Source organism: Rhinatrema bivittatum, chromosome 2, assembly GCF_901001135.1.
Source record: "Rhinatrema bivittatum chromosome 2, aRhiBiv1.1, whole genome shotgun sequence".
Lineage (NCBI taxonomy): Eukaryota > Metazoa > Chordata > Amphibia > Gymnophiona > Rhinatrematidae > Rhinatrema > Rhinatrema bivittatum.
Genome location: NC_042616.1, coordinates 199389894 through 199405323, shown reverse-complemented (window position 1 = coordinate 199405323; position 15430 = coordinate 199389894). Strand labels below are relative to the sequence as shown.

The 15430-nt window shown below is 40.7% G+C and overlaps 1 protein-coding gene across 1 annotated transcript in view; it reads right to left on the bottom strand.

Annotated features, from left to right (window-relative positions):
- The window catches only part of AHR (aryl hydrocarbon receptor), a 291464-nt gene that overhangs the window by 89659 nt on the left and 186375 nt on the right, over nt 1-15430 (bottom strand). The window contains exon 6 of the mRNA XM_029589033.1: nt 4383-4513. Within this exon, the coding sequence (XP_029444893.1) occupies nt 4383-4513 (131 nt within the window). The remainder of the gene's footprint in view (nt 1-4382; nt 4514-15430) is intronic.

Genomic DNA, 15430 nt, shown 5'->3' with positions numbered 1-15430 from the left:
CAGAAGATTTCAGAAGAGCAAACTCCTGGTGGGGGTGACAATCATCAGAGGAATAGATTTGGGAGTAAGTGATAGCTACCAGAAACAACAGGGTGAATTAGCCATGCTTATTTCCAACCTGCCTCTCTGGAGAGAGGACTACCTCACTAAAGTTTAGGTTCTGAAATTGACTGAGAGGCTCACAAGGCACCACACACATATGGGAATCACCACATATGCTCAGTAAGATTTTTGTTGAACTTTGAGAGATGGGTCAACTCAGCTCTATCAGATGTCACCCACATTCATGGCTAATTCATCATGCTGACTTCAAAGAACCCTGTTTACAGGTATGCAAACTTCATTTTTTGTTGTCTCACTACTGCCACTAGTAGCACTGGTAGTTTCATGCATTCACCATTCTCTCTTTGAAATAATATTTTACAGTATTATTAATGAGTTTACCCCTTCGGAGCCTTATATTGTAGACTTGTTTTCATTGAAAAAGTTTGTTTCTTTTGAACTTATGCCTGTCCACCACCTTTTGATCCAGAATCATTTGTGTGGGAGAAGGATTTGACTAAGGCAGACCACCATGATTAAATGTGGTCTGCCTTAGTCAAAGGTAAGTCGCCTGAAGATGGGCTCCTTGATTGACAGCTCATGTCTAGATCTTAAGAAACTCATGAAAGAGGAAAGGAAGCCTGTGTCCCCCTTGCTTATGAAGAGCAAAGCTACTTGTCTGTGTTTGGATCACTATTATCTTTCCTGCTAGTAGGTGAGAGAAAGCTTTCAGTGAATAGTAATCAGCCTCCATGGATCTAGGAGGCTGATCTGAAGATGATTCTCTAAAAAGCATGTCTCCTGAATTTGAGCCATACCCGTATGAGCTCCCCACCCCTCTGGTGGAAAAACTGGTGGAGTCAACTGAAGCAGTTCCTGCAGAGGAAGGCCTATATATAGAATTAATGGTTTCAACCACCACCACTGTAGCACTGTTTTCACTCTGACCATCACAGAAATGCGATGGGATAATGATTGCTGCAACTGGGTCCCACTGACAATGAAGGTCCCATTATAAACCTCCCATGTACAGCCATGTCATGGGGATGCCATGTAGTGCTGCTGCCATAGGACCAAGGATAACCAGGACTGATCTTACTGGAGTGTGATCCCACTGTAGGAGGGCTTTCACTAGGCCCTTTAGTACCACCGCTTTTTTTTTAGGAGGACCACTGCTCCCTTACCAAATCTATCCATGCTCCTATGAAATGAATCTTTTGGACAGAAGTAAGGTTTGATTTGGCAAAGTTGACCAGGGACCCCAAAGACTGAAGGAGTGTAATGGTCTTCGCAAGGGGTTCCAATGCCCCAGACTGAGATGGGCTTGTCAACCAACCAACAGTCCATGTAGTAGAAGATGCAGACTCCCGGTTGAAGAAGGTAAGCTGCTACTACCGCCAGATTTGGTGAAAACCTCGGGGCCGCAGAGAGGCCAAAGGGGAGGACTTTGTACTGGTAATGAATTCCTTCTACTATGAACCTGAGATACCTCCAATGGGAGGATAGGTTGGAGATATAAACATATATTCTTGAGATCAAGATCATACATCCAATCACCAGGTTGTGAGGAGTATAAGGAGTTCATCTTGAATTTGTCTCAAATCAACAGGTTGTTCAGCCTTCGTAAATCCATGATAGGTCTTAGCCTGCCTAAGTTCTCTTAGACATGAGGAAGTACTACTAGTAAAAACCCTGGCCACACTCCTGAGAGAGAATTAGCTCTATCATCCTCTGCTAAAGAAGTGGCTGTCTTTCCAAATCCAAGTAGACAGACTGATCTGAAATGAAAACTGGATGAGTCATGGGGAAGAGAAATGTTAGTAGCCACATTCTACAATTTTCAGGACCCAATGAGCTGGGGTGATTATCTTCCACTCAGAGAAAGGTCTGGACACTCTCCCCCCCCCCCAACGGAAGTAGCAGCAAGTTGGATATTAAGGCTTTTCAAAATCTAGGTTCAGGTATCACCTGTGGCTATTGAGGGAACTTGTTGATGCCTTTCTCCTTCATGTCCCTTGGCAGAAAGCTATTGCTGTTGTAAGAGGGGTGGGTCTGATATTGGAAGGAGCAGAAGGGGCATCTCTGATAGAATACTCATCTATAAGTACTGACATCCAGGGGGTTGAGGCTGTTCATGCACTATGGAGTTCCTGCATCTTCCAGGGATGAGATTGCTAAGCTCTAAGGGACATACAACCACAACTGTAACAATTAGCCATAACATGGTTGGGGCTTAGGCATTTGTAGCAAACTTCATGGGAAGCCAATATGGATATCTGGTATCCACATATGCAGGACTTGAAACGACTGATGGCAGCCTTTTTCTTAAGACTTTTCCCTGGACATCATACAGCCTTTTTTCTCTAGTAATTGCACTTAAATTGCTGCTGAGGGGCTGCTGAGGCAGAGAAGAACAAATTGTTAGAGCTGCAATGAGGCAGGTAGAAAAATATACAAAAATGTAGCGTTCATGTTAGCGTGTGAGCTCAGACAAAATCAGACTAAGGGTTCACGAAGCACCAACCACTGTGCCTACTCAGTAAGACTTTTGAGCTTTGAGAGGTGGGTCCATTAGCACTGTCAGATGACATCACCCACATGTCTTGGCTAATTCAGTCCTGCTTGCTGACAGAGAACAGTAAATATAACATAGCATGGGATAAGCACAGAGGATCCTTAGCAGTAAAGAAGTGATGGGAAAACCATATAGAAATTGTGGTCAATGTGGCATTGTAGCAGTAAGAAAATTGGCAAAAACTAGGTGGGCCTTACAGTCCCTTATCTGTCATCATACATGTATTTCTATCTTATGTATGCAGTGGGAGAACTTCTTGAAACTGCTGACATTCTTCAATGACTTGTTTAGCATGAAAAGAAACAAGATAAAAAAAATAAGCTCAACATGTCAATTCAAATGGTGAAGCAGGTCTAGCAGAGTGATTGAAACAAAAGGGTTTATGTAAAAAAAATAAGCAATTAAAAATACCTATTTAATTACAAATAAAACTTTGAAAGGTCTCAAATTTGAGAAGGAAGGTTTGAAGAAATGATACTTCTATAACACTGGCAAACCCCCTCCCCCCCCCTAAAAAACAGAACAAAACAAAAAAAAAACAACTATAAACAACTGATTACTGATGATTCTGTGTCCCTTAACTGTAAGTAAACTTCTTGGAAATTTTATAGTTTGAATATAATCCTAATAATGCACGCGACAAGTCACATGACCAAAACCAGTGTGATCATAATAGGTACATATCTTCGGATGCACTGTGCCCACAACAAAACCAAGTAGCTCTGCAATGGTTGGTTTTCAAATATTGGCTTTCAAATACATTGCCTGCAGTCTGAAATGCTTATTATGGTATGATCTAAACAGGTGTATATTTTCCATTAATAAATGATCTGTTAAAGAAGGAATTTTGTTACAGACATTAATGGTAAGAAAACTTTTGAATTCAATTCAATTACTTTATGGCACATCAAAACCCCAAAGACGTCCAACTAGAAAAACTGAGGAAACATGAAATCTTATTACCAAATTCATAAATTACTGAAGTTTAAAAAGTTACACCAACCACTTATTGTGGGGTTTTTTTTTTTTTTATTATTATAAGCAGTATATAAAATCTTACAATAAATAAATAGCAGCAAAGCTTGGCTTCACCACCATGCACTATCAGTAGTATAGTGATAGGGAACATTTTATGCTCAGATGACAATCACAGTGTCAATTACAGAGAATCACCAGATTGCTTGGTGATCTTTTCACTGGTATCTATCTTCCTCTGGGAGTCACACTTCTCGCGTGTCAGTGGAATTAGCCATATATGCTACTTAAGGTACTTATACTCGGGTCGATACAGTACAGTGTGCTCCGACGGAGCGTACTGTTAGCCGGCATTTAGACGCGCTTGCTTTACCCTTTATTCAGTAAGGGGTAATAGCGCGTCCAAAACGCGCATCCAACCCCCCCCCCCCCGAACCTAATAGCTCCCGCAACATGCAAATGCATGTTGATGGCCCTATTAGGTATTCCCGCACGATTCAGTAAGCAAAATGTGCAGCCAAGCCGCACATTTTGCTTTCAGAAAGTAGCGCCTACCCAAAGGTAGGCGCTAGTTTCTGCCGGCACCGGGAAAGTGCCGGCGCTAGTGTCCCTAGCGCCTTTTTACCGCTGGGCCTAATTTAAATAAATTAAGATGCTGTATCGTGCACACAGGCCTGCTCTCCCGTGTTTTTACTGTATTGGCCCGATTATGAGTTTGCCATTACTGCAGTAGATCTCAATTTCAAGACAAATCAAATGGAAACCTGGACAAAATATCTGCATTACTCACCAAGAATCCAGAGGAATTATCCAGAAGGCATCTCAACCTGCAGATAAAATTTCTTTCCATGAAGGAAGAGTTTTCTGGAGGAAGTTGTTCTGGGTTGTAATAAAGTGAAGGCTGAGAAAAACCATCATCTCCTGTGGAAAGCATGTGTAATAAATAATACTTCAAGATAAAACAACTGAAAACTCATATTATAAGCATTTAAATTGTTAAAAGTCCATCTGTTGAAAATATGGGTATATAATGCCGCTTTATAACTGCTAATGTGTGAGCATCCCATATCTGTATCATTTTCTGTTAGGAGGGCACATGTTAACATACTGTCAATAAAGAAAACAAATTTGTTCTTTACAGTGCAGGCCATGAAAACAATATAGTGTTACAAAGGACAAAAAAATATTCCAGAAAAAAACAAGCACCCTTATTTATCACCATGCATCTGATGTACATAAAAATGCTTTATCAGGTGAACTTAAACAGAGTTTCAGGTAAATGAGTGTAATTAATGGATTTGACTGAAACAATATACTGAGCACAGATTGACCACTAAGGCTAGGGGGCTCAGTGTTATATTTCTTAGAATGCTAACTGATGAAAGTATTTGATTTATATTCATACAATGCAGCAACAACCATGTCTATCAATTCAAAGCTAGTTTGTAATGCAATTAATGTGCTAAAGAACATATAAAAATATATTCATTGCTGATAAAGCAATGTTGTTTAAATGAAACTGGAGCTCTCGGTTGTAGACAGCAGCCACACAAGTACGTGACATCTGATGACACAGATATGGAAAATCTCGCGGAACTCAGAAAGAACGAGAAAGTCCTTCCGAGCACGTGCAGGGGTTCCCACACAGCTGCCACCAGGTGAGTCTCCTCAGGTCTTTATAGAAAATCTTCAACTCTACAGAGGAGGAGGAGGATGGGATTATGTGGCTGATTTGTCCTGCTGTCTATGTTATAGGTAAGTAACTTTGCCTTTCATGTGGACAAGCAGGACAGTAAATCAATTATTATTTAAAACTTTTATATACCGGTATTAGTATGCAAACACCATACCGGTTAACATTGTAACTGAAAGACTGAAAATACAAATAACAGGGCGGGGACAAGGAGGGAGTAAATACATAGTGCAGGAAGAGTAGAAGGAGAGAAGAGATAAACTTTGAACGGTACCAGGTAACATAATTACTGGGACTATATACAATATTTACAAGAGGCTATAAACAATATACAGTTAAGTGTCACTTATGTGGGGAGTGTTCGTGAGGATGGAGAAATTTATTCTGGGTATGCCTGTCGGAAGAGCCAGGTCTTAAGTTTTTTCTGAACTTAGAGTAGCATGGCTCAAGTCTGAGGGTAATCGGGAGGGAATTCCATTGTTTGGGGCCTGCAATGGAAAGTGCGCGATCCCTTGTGGCGGTGAGGTGAGCTTTTTTGATGGGGGGTATTGATAGGGTCCCTTTGTTGATAGATCGTGTGGGACGGTCAGAGCAATTGGGGCAAAAGGGTTCGTCTAGCCAATTAGAGTTATAGGAGTAGATGGATTTGTGAATTATGGTTAAGGTTTTAAAGAGGATACGGGATGTTATGGGGAGGCAGTGAAGGTCTTTGAGTATGGGATTGATGTGGTCAGATTTCCTTGAGTTAGCAATAGTCCTGGCGATGGCATTTTGGAACATCTGTAGGGGCTTCGTGGTGGAGGCGGGTAGTCCAAGAAGGAGGGCATTACAGTAGTCTAGCTTGGAAGAGAGAGAGTAGCTTGGATGACAGTGCGGAAGTCATGATAGTGGAGGAGGGGTTTAAGTTTCTTTATGACACTGAGCTTGAAAAACCCTTCTTTGAGGATGGAATTGATCTGTTTTTTTAGTTGCGTTGTTGGTCTAGAATTACTCCAAGGTCTCTAACAGAGAGTTGGGATGATAGGGTGTTGAAGGCTGGATCATTAGCTATAAGGGGTTTGGGGGGTTGGTGATGAGAGAGTAGGAGCAGCTCAGTTTTGGAGGAGTTTAAAGCGAGGTGGATGTTAGTGAGGAAGTCATTTATAGAGGCAAGGGTGGTGTTCCAAAATGCAAGGGCATCGGTGAGAGAGTTGTGAATGGGGATAAGGATTTGCACATCGTCTGCGTAGAGGTAGAATTTGAGGCCAAGTTCAGTAAGAAAGTGACAGAGGGGTGTGAGGTAAATGTTGAATAACGTGGAAGAGAGAGAAGAACCTTGGGGAACACCTTGGGACAGGAGGTAGAGCGCGGATTTGGCATTTCCTATTTTAAACGGCAAACTTTCTGTTGGATAGGTAGGATATGAACCAATGCAGGGCTAGGCCTGAGATGCCTATTTCGGTCAACCGGTTGATGAGGTAGTTGTGGTTGATGGTATCAAAGGCAGCTGAAGACTGGAGGGTGGCCAATGTAACCCCAATATTTAAAAAAGGCTCCAGGGGCGATCCGGGTAATTATAGACCAGTGAGCCTGACTTCAGTGCCGGGAAAAATAGTGGAAACTATTCTCAAGATCAAAATTGTAGAGCATATAGAAAGACATGATTTAATGGGACATAGTCAACATGGATTTACCCAAGGGAAGTCTTGCCTAACAAATCTGCTTCATTTTTTTGAAGGGGTTAATAAACATGTGGATAAAGGTGAACCGGTAGATGTAGTGTATTTGGATTTTCAGAAGGCGTTTGACAAAGTCCCTCATGAGAGGCTTCTACGAAAACTAAAAAGTCATGGGATAGGAGGCGATGTCCTTTCGTGGATTACAAACTGGTTAAAAGACAGGAAACAGAGAGTAGGATTAAATGGTCAATATTCTCAGTGGAAAAGGGTAAACAGTGGAGTACCTCAGGGATCTGTATTGGGACCGGTGCTTTTCAATATATATATATAAATGATCTGGAAAGGAATACGACGAGTGAGGTTATCAAATTTGCGGATGATACAAAATTATTCAGAGTAGTTAAATCACAGGCAGACTGTGATACATTACAGGAGGACCTTGCAAGACTGGAAGATTGGGCATCCAAATGGCAGATGAAATTTAATGTGGACAAGTGCAAGGTGTTGCACATAGGGAAAAATAACCCTTGCTGTAGTTACACGATGTTAAATTCCATATTAGGAGCTACCACCCAGGAAAAAGATCTAGGCATCATAGTGGATAATACTTTAAAATCGTCGGCTCAGTGTGCTGCAGCAGTCAAAAAAGCAAACAGAATGTTAGGAATTATTAGGAAGGGAATGGTTAATAGAACGGAAAATGTCATAATGCCTCTGTATCGCTCCATGGTGAGACCACACCTTGAATACTGTGTACAATTCTGGTCGCCACATCTCAAAAAAGATATAGTTGCGATGGAGAAGGTACAGAGAAGGGCAACCAAAATGATAAAGGGGATGGAACAGCTCCCCTATGAGGAAAGGCTGAAGAGGTTAGAGCTGTTCAGCTTGGAGACGAGACGGCTGAGGGGGGATATGATAGAGGTCTTTAAGATCATGAGAGGTCTTGAACGAGTAGATGTGACTCGGTTATTTACACTTTCGAATAATAGAAGGACTAGGGGGCATTCCATGAAGTTAGCAAGTAACACATTTAAGACTAATCAGAGAAAATTCTTTTTCACTCAACGCACAATAAAGCTCTGGAATTTGTTGCCAGAGAAGGTAGTTAGTGCAGTTAGTGTAGCTGGGTTCAAAAAAGGTTTGGATAAGTTATTGGAGGAGAAGTCCATAATGGCTATTAATCAATTATACTTAGGGAATAGCCACTGCTATTAATTGCATCAGTAGCATGGGTTCTTCTTAGTGTTTGGGTAATTGCCAGGTTCTTGTGGCCTGGTTTTTGGCCTCTGTTGGAAACAGGATGCTGGGCTTGATGGACCCTTGGTCTATCCCAACATGGCAATTTCTTATGTTCTTATGTTCTTAAGTAGGTAGTAGCAGTTGCCCTGATCCATGCCTCTGAGTATGTGGTCAGTGAGGGAGAGCAGGAGTGTTTCGGTATTGAGGGATTTGCGAAAACCGAATTGGGCGGGGGTGCAGTATATTGTTGTTGTCAAGGTAATCAGTAAGTTGGATATTGACAATCTTTTCCATTATTTTGGAAATGAAGGGCAAATTTGAGATTGGCGGAAGTTGGAAGGGTCTTTGGGGTCTAGCGAGGGTTTTTTTAAGGTGGGGTTTTACTATTGCTTGTTTGAGGGCATCTGGGACGGAGCCTGAGGAGAGAGAGAGGAGTTGATGATGTCAGCAACCGGTTTGGCAATAGAATGTGGGATGGAGAGGAGGGTTTTTGTGGGTATAGTGTCTGAGGGATGAGTTGCAGGTCTAAGTTTCTGAGGATGGATTCCACTTCTTTGGTGGAGGTCAGGTCAAGAGTGTGGAGGGTAGGGTTGGCAGGGGTAGGTTGCAGGGGGGAGGGGAGGGGGGTCAGAGGAAAAGGGTGTTGGAATCTGAGGAGGATGTTGGAGATTTTTGTAAGGAAGTGTTGGGCGATTTCTTCACTCCTAGCAGAGGCTTCGTTATCAGGGATGGGGGGTTGGGAGGGCTTGGTGAGATCAGACATAGGTGAAGAGGGCTTTTGGGTTGTACATATATTGGTGGATCTTGGTGGAGTAAAAGTCTCGCTTGATTGTGAGGGTGGTTGTTCTGTAGTGGTGAAGGGCAGTTTTGTAACTCGAGGCAAATTGAGGTGAGGGAGCTTTGCGCCAGATTCTCTCGCGCTGTCTAAGGTTGTTTTTTTAAGACTCTCAGCTCTGCTGTGTACCATGGTTGGTGGTTTTTAGTGGATTGTTGTATTTCTCGTCTGGAGATGGGGGGACTCCATATAAATATTTACATTTTTATATCAAGCAACCTGTGAGTTGGGATTAGAAGTTGGTGAGAGAGTTTAAGGAATCAGTTAAATAAGATTTTGTAGGAATTGATTGGCTAAACTGTTGATATGAATTATTTTATAGGCAGTAATTAGCCATGAAGGGATAGACAGAAGACCAGGTGGCAGCTTTGAAGATTTCATCTATGAAAGCAGAGATAAGATGGGCAAAGGAAACTATAGTAGCTAAAACTATGTGCTTTTACTTTATTTGGAAGCTATTTGTCTTGTCTGAGCATAACAGTAGGAAATATAATCAGAAATCCATATGGAGAGAGACTGTTTTGTAACAGAAAACAGTTTTGATTCTTTTGAAGGAGATGAATAGAGGAAATAGAACAGTAATGTCAAGGAATGAGGGTTCTGTTCACCTTTACTGGCATGAGGTGTTGGGGAAAAATGATTCATATGAAAATCAAGAGGCTACACTTTAGGTATAAATTCTGGATGGGTTTTCTAAACCACTGCTATTGAAAATTTGGGTATATGGACATAACTCATGCTTGTAACTCGCTTATTCTGCAGGCAGAAGTTACAGCTATCAGAAATCATTTTTCAAGAAAGATATTTTATTTCTGCTGTAACTAGAGGCTCTTAAAGTAGTTTCCTGAGCTAAGCCAGAACTATACTTAGAGATCTTCCTCCTCCATGGAACCTCATTGGAAAATGAAGATAATTAAATCTTTCATGAATCTGGTAATTGCAGGTTGCTGAGAAATAGGAAACCTTTCCGAATTCTGGCTGTCTGCTGCTACAGCAGTCAGGTGAACTCCGATCAAGGTGGTTTTCAATTCAATTTGAAGTAGTAAGATCTTCTAGTGGAGTATTTTCATGATGCTAGGATAACCTTACTTACTTAAATAGGTAACTTCAAGAGACTAACTGATTTTCAACATCCAGGCAGTCAGCCAAAGACTGAAGGTTCAGATAAAGAAGACTACCATCATACTGTGGGAACAAGATTGGGAATATTATGAACCCTTTTGGATGATGAATAGCTAGGCACTGAAGCCAGGGAAACCAGAATAGAGTGGCCAAAACAGGGCTATTAAAATCATCAAGCCCTTTTCTCTTAAATTCTAGATTGTCCTGGCCATGAAAACGATCAGGGAAAAAACAAAGCATCCTCGATTCCATAGGACTGAAAAAATATTAGTCGATAGACTGTTCCTTGTTCCTATTCCTGTTTTTGAAACAGCAGATGGGAACACTGTAGTTGAATGGGATCAACTGTGTGCTTCTAGTTGGTAACTTAATATGTTGGCTATCTAGTTCTGTTTTCCAGGAAGACAGACTGCTATCAGATACATCCCTTGAGAAATTGTCCATTTTCATACCTTACAGGTCCCTTGACAGGTTTGAAAGAGCCTGTTCCTCCTTGCTTGTTATTGTAGTATATCGCTACCTAGTTCTCTGCATGAATTAAGATCACCATCCTTTTTAAGCAGGCATTAAAGACTTTTAAAGCATTAAAAATCACTTCTGGCATTAACTGGTTAGTGTGTAGCAATTTGTGTGGAGACTAAGTTCCATGAGAGCAAAGATTGTTTAAATGGGCTCCCTATCACTGACTGGAGGCATCTGTGGTTATTGGAAATTGAGGCAGGTGAAAGGGTTGACTTCTCAATAGGTTTGAAGGATTCAACCACCAGGTTAGAGAGTGGATATGAGAGTTGGATATATGGATCTTATGTTGCAAGTACTAGTTCTACTGGTATTTCAGATGCCACTGACCCCGTCTTATGCAAAGATGAGTGAATGGAATGGCAGGAATTGCTGCCGCCATGTGGCCTAGCATTTTCATGAAGAAATGGGCTATAACTCCTTTCATTTAGAGTTAGGATTATTTTGGTTAGATCCTGCATTCTCTGTTGGACACAGATTCGCTGCAAATGACAAGCCAGGTATCTTCTATGGGAATAAAAGTACTGCCTTCTGTAATGTTGAGGCTGATTTCTTCCTACTTGTAGATTGTTGTTCTGCTGTAACTGCTGATAGGCGCATGAAACAGTGATCTTTAATGAGATCCGTCATCTCTCTCACTTTGTCTCTAAAAAGATTATCTTCCTGTGCATGGAGCATCCAATAGCTTTTTGTGATCACCACCACGAAAGTGTGAAACCCGAAGCCATACTAACGTTTTAGCTCTTATGGATACTACAGAAGTCCTGTAGGAAGTATCATATATACCCATAAGCTAAATGAATGGTTGCCCTGGCAAAGGACTCCAAAGGCCACAGCAAGTCATCTAAGCTTCAGCTCCCTTAACCCCAACTTCTCCAGGCCCTGCATACTTCCAAGCCCGAGAGGACCAGGCTCATCTTCATACTTCTCCCACAAGCTCCAGAGGACACCCAAGGACACCGTGAGTCATCCAGGCTTCAGCTCCCACAGCCCAGCTTTCACAATCCCTGCACATTTCCAGCAGGAGAGAACCAGAAGCATCATCGATATCCTTACTATAAATTTACAACAGGGTTGATATACTAATAGGGAATTATTTCAAAATAAGAACCAAAAATGTACCAGAAGCTACCAACAGAAGGATGGCCAGGAAACATGAATACATTGGATTAGTCCTATAGAAATGTTATGTAGTAGTTTAGATAAACAGTCATCCTCCCCTTGACTGGAAGGTATTACAGAGGTGACACTGGGATCTATGCAATGAACTCCTGATCCAGTCAAAGCTCCCCAGTCGTTTGCTGACTGTGCTAATGCTGTAGTTCTTATGCCCTTCACTCTGTCACGAGAGAGGAACAAGCTGGTGATAGGTGGCGAGATCACTGCAGAGCATTACCTATGAGCTCTTGGCAGTGGATAGTGGGGCTAGAGTGGCAGTTGAGTGGGCAGGTGATGACGAACACTAAGCCACCTCTGCTACCAGTTATCTGGAAATAAAAAATGCTAGTGGTCTAAAACCATGCAATTCCACTCCTCAGCTCTGTTTTAGGAAGCATATAGGGGGTGTCTGACAAGCTCCAGGATGGTGCACCATGCAGTAGATAGAAACAAAAGGGTAAGAAAGCAAGAAAAACCCTAATAGGCAAAAACCTTTCTAAAGATACCAGAGGGGAGAAAAACAAACAGGTGGGCACTGCAAGAAAAAACAGCTATTGCAGCTCCAGAAACCTTCACTGCAGTAGCTGTGAGACAGAAAAAAAAACCCCTGACTTGCAGGCTCTGTGGAAAAGATGAGACAAAGGCTCTCTGCCTGTGAGCCAGGAGGGGCCTAGAGTTGCACAAGCCCAGTAGGGCATGCTCAAAGCTTCTAGAAGCTTTGAAATAAAAGCTTTGTGCTGGGCTCTATCACCTCACTTGTGAGGAATACCATCCTGCTTGTCCTTGAAGAAAGCCTAGAAACAAGAAGTAACTCGCTTAGTATGAGGGAGATATAGGAGAGTAGACAAACAGCATTGCTGTTATTTTTATTACACTCTATGAGCTATTTTCTTATTTTTTTTTTTATAATTCTTTATTTTCAAATTATTACATTTTACCCAAGAATATAGTCTTGTACAGAACGTTCGATGCATTACAAAGGAATATATCAAAAAAGAAAAAAAGAATATACACCATACATTATTAGAAATTTTCTGCATCTAAAATACAAGAAATATGGAGAGGCAAAAATAAGAGCGTCATATAAGAAATTAAAAAATAAGAAGAAAACAGGTTACGTTGAGTAGTTATACAACATTACTTATACCGTACCACTAGTGGATACTTCTCGGGTGCGCACATCCAAAAATGCTCTGAGTTGTTCAGGCTCAAGGAACACATAATTAACATTTAAGTGTTTTATACAGCATCTACACTAGCTGAAATAGGAGTCATGGACATCACATTAAAATGGTTTTCCTCCTACCTATCACATAGAAATTTCCAAGTAATCTCTCGAATAAAGTAAACCTAAACACAGGAGTGCCGCAAGGATCTGCCCTATCAGCTACACTTCAACAATTACCTACTTCCTATATGTCACGCACTAGAACGCCTTGGGTTGACCCACTTTCTATATGCTGATGATATACAAATACTAGTCCCTATACAGAATATACTAGAAGAAACATATGAGAAAACAACTCTCTCTCTGAAATCAAACAGTATCTAACTGACCTGAAAATCATAATAAACATAGATAAAACTGAGTTAATCCTCGAAAGAAAAAACACCACCACCCCTATTTTCCCACTCAAAACAGAAAACCCAAATACCTTAACCTCTCCTGTCACTCATACACGAAATCTAGGAATCACCATAGACAAAGATCTTTCATTCAAAACCCACAAACAAGATTAAGGAAGGAAACCACAAACTACTGACACTCAGACGTCTCAAACCCTTCCTCGCACACGATTTCAGAACAGTCCTGCAACTACTCATCTTCTCCAACCTGGACTACTGCAACGCTCTACTCCTTGGCCAACCACTTGCTACCATCCACCCTCTTCAGATCCTGCAGAACACAGCCGCCAGAATTCTGACTGGATCAAAGAAACATGAGCACATCACGCCAACCCTCATCTCTTTACACTGGCTCCCAATAAAATACCATATAGAATACAAAGTACTTACAATCTTGCATAAAATAATCCAAGGACAGCAAAACAACTGGCTAAACAAATTCATTGTAATCCACGCTCCTAAACGGAACCTACACTCAACAAAGGCCTCCTCAAAATTCCTCACGCCAGAACCACACAACTGAACTCAAGAAGTGAGAGAGCCATATCCATCGCCAGCCCCACTCTATGGAACTCAATACCAATCAAAATAAGAAATCAACCAGATTTCAAAGCTTTCAAAAAAGACCTGAAAACCTGGCTTTTCACCAGAGCCTACTCAAACTCACTCAATCAACCAGACCACCAATCAACCATGAAACCCAATACCAAGAAAAACGCTCCATCTCTATATCAATTAAATATCGCCCACCATGTGAACACTTAAGATAATTGTGCAACTGACCTCACTTATTACCCCAGCCTGTAACAGTTTTTTTATGTATATATCAACTTTAACGTATGTAGTAACTCTGCTATTTAAGATTGATATGTAATAATAATTTTATATGTAATTAACAAACCTTCAAACCCCAGACTCTTTCAATATGACAGTTTGCTGCAATGTTTGTAACCAATATATTATTTTCTCGACTACTGTAAACTGTTCTGATGGTGAAACCGAATGACGGTATACAAAACCCGTTAAACAAATAAATAAAAAATAAATATCTAAGAATAAATCAGGCACCTAATTGAAGTATTTCAGATTGCATTGTTAGGAAACTTTTTCGACGTATTTGAGTAGCCTTAATCACGTCTGGATAAATCCAGATCTGATGACCTAAAGAATTTCAATATATTATTGCGGTCTGACAAAAAGGCAAAAGAGACTAACAGTGGTCTTCTTTGATTAATCTCCATATCTTGTGATAGTTCCAATATCTGTAAGATGTCCACTGATGGTATCTGCCTCGCTGATCCTTCTTCTGCTTGGTCTGCCTGATGCAAATAATAAGCTTTAATAACTACCGGCATGGCTGACTCAGGTATTCTTAATATTTGTTGTACATATGATTTAAACAACTCAAGAGGGGAAATCATACTTATTATCGGAAAGTTTAACACTCTGAGATTATGTGCTTTAAGCACATTCTCTATGTTTTCTAACCTTTTAACAATTAACTCAGATTGAATAAGTTTTTGTTGAACAGTATCTAAATTTTCTACTTTCTTATTAAATGTAGAAATCAAGTTAGTGTTTAACACAGTTTGATGTTTAGTTTCCAGTGTTGTTTGAAACAAAGATGCAATCGAAGTATCAATTGATTTCAAAGCTGTCCAAATTCCCTCTACTTATTATTTATTTGCTTTTATATACGGACATTCGTTGGTGTACATCACGTCGGTTCACACTATAACAGTTGGAATAGTATGACTGGAGGTCATACTATTTATACATTGTAAAATTAACTTTAATTGGGAACATTAAAACGTCTAGCAATAAACCTAGGTGGGTGAACATTTAACAAGTATAACGATAGATATTCAGGGATGGTTAATATAATTTTGGTTTTAGAACTGGGGTAGGGTGTCTTAATAGCGGAGGTTGCATATACAATAAGTACAATACAGAATCACAGATACTATATATGCAGAGTGGCATGT